Source organism: Piliocolobus tephrosceles, chromosome 18 (genome assembly GCF_002776525.5).
Source record: "Piliocolobus tephrosceles isolate RC106 chromosome 18, ASM277652v3, whole genome shotgun sequence".
In the NCBI taxonomy this organism is placed as follows: Eukaryota; Metazoa; Chordata; class Mammalia; order Primates; family Cercopithecidae; genus Piliocolobus; species Piliocolobus tephrosceles.
In genome coordinates, this window is record NC_045451.1 from 24,721,536 (window position 1) to 24,730,858 (window position 9,323).

At 38.2% G+C, this 9,323-nt stretch overlaps 1 protein-coding gene across 3 annotated transcripts in view; it reads right to left on the reverse strand.

Moving 5' to 3' along the window:
* Window positions 1-9,323, reverse strand: part of RAB27B (RAB27B, member RAS oncogene family) — a 173,714-nt gene that overhangs the window by 13,950 nt on the left and 150,441 nt on the right. For 2 of the 3 annotated variants that reach the window (XM_023218370.1, XM_023218369.1), the window contains 2 exons: window positions 3,796-3,967; window positions 2,080-2,165 (listed from right to left, as the gene is read on the reverse strand). In XM_023218370.1, coding sequence (XP_023074138.1) covers window positions 2,080-2,165; window positions 3,796-3,948 — 239 coding nt within the window. In that variant the 5' untranslated portion in view covers window positions 3,949-3,967. Of the gene's footprint in view, window positions 1-2,079; window positions 2,166-3,795; window positions 3,968-7,939; window positions 7,961-9,323 lie in introns of those variants that run through there. The other variant, XM_023218368.2, reaches the window with a different exon arrangement.

Here is a 9,323-nt window from a genome sequence, read left to right on the forward strand (position 1 = left end):
GGCTGAAATCGACTGGAACTGATATGGCCGACTGGAATCTGTACAGAACAAGCCTGCTAATGTCACAGCCTGAATTTCTACCACATATTTCATACTAACTCCCCTTGAATTTCCACATGTGACCCCTGAGATAGAATGCAGAGATAAGTGCCCATGTCCAGGGACTTTCCAGCCCTCCCCTTTCCTTCCACGAATCACCTGTTAATCTCAGAACCCACCCCTTCCCCAGCCTTTTCTAATAAAAATACTCTTCAAAAAGCCAGAACAAAAAGACAGATTTGAGCTTGACCCTCCTGTCTCTCTGCAAGTCGATTTGCAATAAAACCTTTCCTTTTCTGAAAATCCAGTATCATAATATTGGCTTCCAGCACGTTGAGTGACGACCCCCTTTTGCTCCAGAACACTAGGATCACAGAAGAAACAGACCCCAAAGCCACATTATCACTCTTCCCCCTCAATGGGAGTGAAGTCTGTACCCTGTATCCTTTAAGTTTCCATAAGGGCCATGCATTTTCTCTTCCTTCCCATGATGTGGCTTCTATCAATACCCATTATCTTACATGGATTGCACAGCCAGATGTCCTTAGGCACGGGGCTGAGGTGTGAGGCTTTATCTTGCTTAGCTACACCTTATATATACACAGAATGCAAAATTCTCAAGGGATGAATAACCCAAGTGTTCCGAAGGCTCCCCTGAGTATTCCCCATTTCCCCCCTAGAGCAGCTGCCTTCAGGGGACAGACAGAGAAGGCTGCCATCATGCAAGGCTGACATATTGTGTGCGAGGACATATGGGAACCACATTTTCTCATATTACTTCAAAAATGAATTAAAGTGCTCTATAAAACATACATCTTTGTGACAACAAAACTGACATATGAACAGAGATTCTTGTGAGGAATGGCTTCAGAGGAACCAGCAGTGTTGAAGGGTGTGTGTAAATGGAATTCACAGTCAAAAAAGCTAACAGAGAGGGCCCAGCACCTCTCCTGGCGTTTACACTCACTGAAAGCGAGAACGCTTTGGATGCATTTCAAAGACGGAAGTGTTTACAAGCATAAGCATTCTAAGACATACGATGCAGGATTTGGAGGTATGTGCCTTCTAAATATCCTCTCTGCCAATTTTTTGCCACTTTTAATTTAATCTAATATTGAAAAGATTCATTAACTTGGGGTCTTTTGCACTTTGAAATCTTGGATCTTTTCTTTCTTTCTTTCTTTTTTTTTTTCATCTGACAATGGAATAGTACCTCCAGCTCTAAGGAATTAGCACTACCGAGTATTAGCTTGGACACTGTACCAGAGACATTGCTGGAAAGCCAGGCAAGATCTCCACACCTGTAAAGATGACAATTTTGTTGGGGTGAGAAGGCTCCAAGTGAATCAGTGAACAACAGTTAAAGACAGAAATAGAATGTTCACTTTATGACAAGGTGGCATATAATTATTTTAGACCTTAAGGGTGAAATAACTGGTGTCTGCAGTAGTTCAGAGGAAAAGTGAGTTTGTTTCAGCTGGGATATTCAGACAGGCTTCATAGAGGGGAGGAAATATGAGCTGGGCCTGGTACAAGGAGAGGATCAGAAAAAGTGGGAAAAGAGTAAAATATTCTAGCTGGAGGGCAATTGTTTATGATCAAAGTCTGAAAGGACAAAGCCAGTCGCACAACATGGGACAAAGAGGCTGTGTTGAAATAACAGAAAGAGACAAGGAAGATCTTAACACCCTTTTTTCAACTCCCTCTTCAAGTAGCACTTATAATGGCGTTAATTTCCCATCTTCATTCAACTAAATCCAGAGAACCTTTTTTTCTTCTAAAAAGTGCAAAGACAGTGCAGAGCAAGAATCTTCAGAAAGATTTTTGAAAGTCTGATTTTTGAAATTCGTACCAACTGCACATGGCTACTGTGATTAATTAATTACAAATCATTTATTTTTATTTCTGGATACAAATGTCTATTTTGAAACCAGGAGAAGAGTTGCATATTATTTCTTTTTCAAATTCACATACAGCATTCATTTTAAAGTAAGTTTTTCTAAGCTATGTGTAGCTACAAATAAAGCAATTTACTATTACCGCTCTTGTCCCGCAGTGTCCCAAAGCTGAAGATGCACTTTAAATGCTTTCCCTGAAGATCCATTTGGTCCTTGTGCATTATAAACCTGAAAGATACAATGTTCATTATTTGAGGTTGCTTTGGATTTTGTCAATACTCAAATTCTCTGGGTTCACTCAGCATGTGTTTTTCTCAATTACTATAATCAAAGTTCATAGTGCAGAATAAATATTTGCTCTATATTTTTTTTCCCAGAATTATCACATGTACTCTCACTTGTAAATGTCAAGTGCAAGTATGATTTTCAGCACAGTTTAGGCATATTGCAAACTTAAATTAGACACCTTCTGTCATTTCCTCATGAGGCAGCAAACATCAGATTTAGGACCCAAGTTCTAGGTTCAAACACAAACTCTTCATTTAACCTCTTTGAGTCTTATTTTCTTATCTCTAAATTGAGATCCATAACCCCTTCTTGATTTACAGAGTTACTTCAAACTGCAAACTTCAGTGAAATCACAGATGTTAAAGCATTTTTTTAAAAACAGTAAAGTGCTTTACAAATACCCAAATATCTTTTACTGTAAAATGGACTTTCAAAATGACTTAGCCATGAAATATGCACAGGATTTCTCAATAACTTGACACAGGACATTTCAAGCCTTTCTTCACTAGTCATTTAGTCAAAGGCTCTTTTTAGGAAAGTTTAATTTTTTAAAAAATTCTGGCCTTTTTATTGTTTAAGCAAAGCTTAAAATACTTAATATTTACTCAGTTTCCTTAAGTATAGTTTAGTGAATATGTTTTAAAGGGAAATTTCTGCAAGGACATACACCCAGACACTGGAAAGGAGACAAGGCAGGAAAACCCTGAATGGGTTGTCAGGGAGTTTGCTAAGCCTACACAACCATGTATTGACTTTCAGATCAGGTCCAGCACAATACAAGAAACCATGATTCAGCTTCCCAGGCAATGGCTTCCAATTACCATTTCTTTTGTTTTCTTTCCCAATTCTCAAGGAATGAGTAGATTTGTGACATCAGCTGGAAGCCACAGCCATCTTGGCAATCAAGGATACCCAGGGTGGCAGTAAATCTGGCTGAGCTTCTGTGCCTATGCTACACATCTCACATGTCACAATATCCTTATTCCTGTCAATAGCGTCTAGCATAGGAGAAGGAAGTGGTTGTGATTCTCACTTAAACTCCCTTATCTTGGAAAATAGCATGATTGGTGTCTCACATTCTGTTCATAAGAAGCCAGTGATTGATGGCTGAGTCTACACATAAATAAAAATGCAGCAAGAACTTAGAAAAAGCTCATGTTCCAGATATTTGCCAATCATACTTTTAACTTCTTTCTTAAGAGTGGGGAAATGATCACTGGCTCTTATTGAGGACTTCAACTCAGATCAAAGTTAATGTTTGTAGATTCTAATAATTCAAGTTTTGAAAGATTTCTTAAGAATTCGTAGAAAACACACTATACAAATCAGTAAAATATTGATTCGGATTTCCTTGTATACTTTGGGAGACAAGAGAGTGCCATTTAATACTTTTCTAGGAAAATGCTATTTATATTTGAAAAGTAGTAAATAATAGTCTAAAATAAATTAAAATGACAGGTTATTAATCTCATGTGACAAAAGAGACTCCAGTGCAATAAAAATAGCTTCTTGATTCTTATTTTATATAGGGGGATGAGTGACAAGGTTAGCAGTACAATCAAAAACTCACCACACGTTTTTCCCGAAAGTCTATTCCTACTGTAGTGATGAATTTGGGATTGAATTTATTGTCTGTGTATCTATAAAGAAATGTTGTCTTCCCCACCCCTGAATCTCCGAGGGCCAGGAGTTTGATCAGATAATCATAGTCTCCATCGGTCATAGTGATGGTCTTGGTCGGTCTGTATAGGAGAGGGAAAACAAGTATGTTTTGATTAAAGTTGATTTTCCTTTGCTTTATATCAAAATACAACATAAATTGAATTTTCAGGGTTAAAAAGTCGAATACTTCTATTCTGCCATATTCAAAATTAACTTGATCAAAGCAGCTTTAGGGGTGAAGGCACATCTAGTATTTTACTCAGTACAAATCTTTTTACATCATATCACCTCATATGGAAAAATATGCAAAATATCAGTTGCCACAGTGTATTAGTCTGTTCTCATGCTGCTGTAAAGAACTGCCTGAGACTGGTAGTTTATAAAGGAAAGAGGTTTGACTCACAGTTCAACATGGCTGGGGAGGCCTCAAGAAACTTACAATCATGGCAGAAGGAGTCTCTTCACAGGGTAGCAGGAGAGAGAATGAGAGCTGAGCAAAGGGCAAAGCCCCTTATAAAACCATCAGATCTTGTGAGATCTCACTATCATGAAAACAACATGAGCAGCATAAGGGTAACTGCCCCCAGAATTAAATTACCTCCCACTGGGTCCCTCCCATTACACATGGGGATTTTGGTAACTACAATTCAAGATGACATTTGGGTAGGGACACAGCCAAACCATATCACACAGCAATAGTAGAACTTAAAGTAAAAAGTCATAGACTTGTGTTTTAAAACCAGTGCATTTGGGATTAGGAGGATGGTATTAGGAAAAGGAGAGAGTCACAGGGAACTGAAAACCCAGTTCAAGATGATGCAGATATCCTACAGAGAGACATCACTTATAGACAGATAATGGAAGAATAAAGCAGAAGGATATGTTTTGCATCTATCCATGCAGGATGAGCCTTCTATATAATTTGTATAAAAATTATTCCTTTTTAATTTAAAACATTTAACAACTGACATGACAAGCTTTAATCCTGTACTGGTAACACCGAGAATACCAGGACATGTATTTGAATGACACAATTACCTACTTGGTGAATTCTCCACTCTTGAGTTGAGCAAAATAATTTATTGCTCAGTACAACTTCCTGAATCATGGGCTATATTAATAGAAATGGGTCATATCTCATGTGAAGGAAGGCCTATGCAGATTTTTCTAGAATGCAAAGGTTTATCTCAGTATTATGTGAGAGGGAGGAAGACTTCCCCACTCCTGAAGATCCAGAAAACACTGTATTCTTTAAGCATTCTGGGATAATTAAAATTAAATTTCAACAACAGCCTATTCTATGGACATGATATGGTTAGGCTTTGTGTCCCCACTCAAATCTCATCCTGAATTATAATCCCCATAATCCCCACATGTCAAGGGAGAGGCCAGGTGGAGGTAATTGAATCATGGGGGTGGTTTCCCCATGCTGTTCTCATGATAGTGAGTGAGTTCTCACAAGATCTGACGGCTTTATAAGGGGTTCTTCCCACTTTCGCTATCTCTCTCTCTCCTGCTGCCTTGTGAAGAAGATGCCTAGCTTTCTCCTCACCTTCTGCCATGATTTTAAGTATCCTGAGGACTCCCCAGTCACGCTGAACTGTTAGTCAATTAAACCTCTTTCCTTTATAAATTACCTAGTCTTGGGCAGTTCTTTACAGCAGTATGAAAATGGACTAATACAGGACATATCTAAAATTACTAGATAATTCTAATAAATTTTTATGTGTAAAAAAATTGGTACATGTACATGTACAAAAAATTAAAACAATTTTTTTTGTTTTTATATTGTTACTTTAGTCACCTATCAAAACTGAAAACTTTTATGTCTTTGGGTAAATAATGATGAAGAATAGAATGAGGTACTCATCAAATAATCCGGTATCATTATATCATTTGGAATATTTGCATTGCTTTACATTATACTTTATTATGAATGTATGTTTCTTTTGTGAATTAATGCTTTTTGAGGTAGGATGTTTTTAAAGTTGCAAATTCATACTTTTGCTCTAAAGCTTTCCTGCCGTATAACACACTTTCTTCACTAGTAGAGCTCTCTGGATGGATTTTTGCTGACCATCGGTGTTCTCTTTAAAAAAAAAAAAAAAAAAAAAAAAAAAAGATCTAGACAAAGAATAATCATTTCTTAGGAAGAGATCCATAGCACCCATCAAGACCAGTCTTCCTTAATAAAAGGATACATGTCTCAATTATTGCCATGAAGGATACACATGTCTCAATTATTCCAATATAGACATTGGAAAATGTCTATATTGTGTGACTGCATAGAATTGACTGGCATCGACCTTCCCTGTCTTAGGTGATCCTCCCAACTCAACCTTTCTGGTAGCTGGGACTACAAACACATGCCTCCAAACCTGGTTATTTTTGTGTGTATTTTTTGTATAAATGGGGTTTCACCATGTTGCCCAGGCTGGTTTCAAACTCCTGGTCTCAAGTAATCCACCCTCTTCAGCTTCCCAAAGTGCTGGGAAGACATGAGCCACCACACCCAGCCTGGTAAAATATTTTACCAGGACTGTATCACTGAATATGTTGCTGCTCTTATTCTTACTTGCTGCTCTTGGTCAACCCAAATGGGTAGCTAGAGGAGTTTTCTGCTGAAGTGGTATGATTTCCCCCCACACTTAAGGTCTGTTATCACCATCACTCTACCATTTTCCCTCTTCCCCTAAACTTGCTCATGTAAAACTATTTTGGAGGGTGATAATGTTTGTCATTTCACCAGTAGAACTGGATGAAACTGTTAATTTTCAGAAAAAAAGACAGTGCTTAAATTTATTCTAAGATATTAGTAACTAAAGCCAAATTCTTCCCTAGGCAAAAGCCTTAATTTTTTTAGCAGAGTTTTTGGGGTGGGGGTGTGAAATTGAAGACACTAGATTCTGTGGCTCCCTGAAAAAAATGAAAAGAATGGAGTCAATAAGACACATCTACATACTTTATAATTTTGCTTAAAGTTAACTGTTTTTTTTTTTTTTTTTTTTGGCAAATATGTGTGTATGCATGCTTGACAGTCTCAAGAAACGCTAAGTCATGAGCAAATCTAGTTAAATATCTTCAATACATAGTGTTAGGCCCAAAGATGGAAATTTTAAAAATGGAAGTTCTAGTCTAGCTTCTGACAAGGTATGAATTTACTTAAAAGTGAAATAAGGATGTGAGAAAATACAATGTAATTTTGCAAGATAGAATGATTAATTGATAAATGAGTCAAATCCTGATTGTGTTTTCAATTCAAACAAAACAGTGTCTTCATGGACTGCAGTGATCCAAGAAGACTGCAGAGGAAGAAAAATTTGCATTTAACCTTATAGCATGGAGGGGAATTAGACATGAGGAGAGGAGATACAGGACCATGGCATGAGAGATTACTTCCCACTTGTAGAATGAGAATACTACCACTTGCCAACTGCATGACCTATCATGTTTTCCTGATTGGCAGGCAGACTGTTCTCTGTTGTTTGCACATAAACCTGCCTGGGGCAGTACTGGTGCTACCTCCTAGTCAAAGTCTAATCCAGAGTGAACAATCTAGGCTAACACAAATCAGTTCCACTGTGGCCCACACTGCCTCTTTGCTATAAGTGGGTGCTGGACACTTTGTGACATTTAACACAAATTTCACCTGAAATGAATGCAAAGCTTGGCACTGTGGAAAAATCTTTATTTTTCCATAGGCTATTTGACATATTAAGCTAGGTATGAGATAGTTCACTTCTAAACTTCTTTGAAAAATGAATTTTACTTCTTATTTTTTATATCACTACTCTCCTCTCTCTCTCTGTCTACCTCTCTCAACACACACACACACACACACACACACACACAGACACACACACAGTATTTGGCTCAGCTCCTCTTTTTATTATTATGTGATTTTTTTGAATCCTAAAATCATATAGCCTCAACATTCTATTGTTGGTTGTTTGCATGGCAAATACACTATAAAAAAAAAAGTATTGGCAAACTTTCCTAGAACTGGGCTAAAAAAATGATGTGGGAAGGATCAAAAGGCTGACAAGTTTAACCTTTTGTTTATTCCTGCAGTGGCTGATGGTCTTGCTGGTTCTTGGTTCTGTGGATATAAAAGGGAAGAAAAGGTCAGAAGACTACAGTGTTTCAGGAAATGCATCTCACTCAGTCCTTATCGTGGTGTCACAAGCTGTACCACAAGAACCAGGAGGACTTTTAGATACAGAGGAGCACTTCATGGGAAGGCGAGGGGCTAAAAAGAGTAGGGAAAACAACTGAAATGTATCACACCCATGAGGCTCTGTTTAATGAATAATTGTAAAGGTAAAAAGGAACCCAAGTAATCAGGCAGTGTAGTCCCTCAATGTTTGGATGAGAAGTCACATGCAGAGAAGGAAAATCCAAGATTATTATTATAATTTGAAATACAAAGTGTGTTAGAAACAAGGTAGGAATATTTTTATTTTATATGGAAAGGGAATTTTATCCTAGATATACGCAGAAACAGAATTTCCATAGCTAGAATATCTCAAACGAAGTTGCCCAAGGATTCACTCTTCCCCACTCTACCTCTCAGCTCCCGCTATTTTTGTTTAATGTAAGTTCCATTACCACAGAAACTTGATCTCTTTTGTCTACTGCTGAATTCACAGAGCTCAGCTCAGTGGCTGTCATATAGAAGGAGCTCAACACATATTTGTTGAGTGTATAAATTTAAGCTATCTGCAGCCATGCAAATGTCATGATTAATGAAATTAATCTCATGAGCCATTTGTGGAAGAGGTATGCATCCGAGTGCAAGGACTTGGATTCTCCCTTCTTATCAGTGAGGTGAGTGTTTAGATTAAAGGATCACTGTAGTGCTTTCCAGGTCTGGCTTCCTGAGCTCATTTTTGTTTTCTTTTCTTTTCTCTTCTTTCTTTCTTTTTTTTTAGATGGAGTTTCATTCTTGTTGCCCAGGCTGGAGTGCAATGGCGCCATCTCGGCTCACCGCAACCTCCGCCTCCTGGGTTCAAGCGATTCTCCTGTCTCAGCCTCCTGAGTAGCTGGGATTACAGGCATGTACCACCACGCCCAGCTAATTTTGTATTTTTAGTAGAGACGGGGTTTCTCCATGTTAGTCAGGCTGGTCTTGAACTCCTGACCTCAGGCGATCTGCCTGCCTCGGCCTCCCAAAGTGCTGGGGTTACAGGCATGAGCCACTGCGCCTGGCCCCTGAGCTCATTTTTCTCTTAAGTTGCACAAGAGTACAAAACCTTCTCAAAATAAAATATTTATATCTTCAGAGGAATAGTTTCAAATAACATGAGAAAAGGCAAAGCACAGAGAAAGTGCATTCAAAAGTGAAATTTGTGCTGGAAGAGAACACATAAAGCTGTCAATTGAATAGGTCAGGGCTCAGAGAACTGGGATCCTCCATATAAGCATCAATTTGCCATC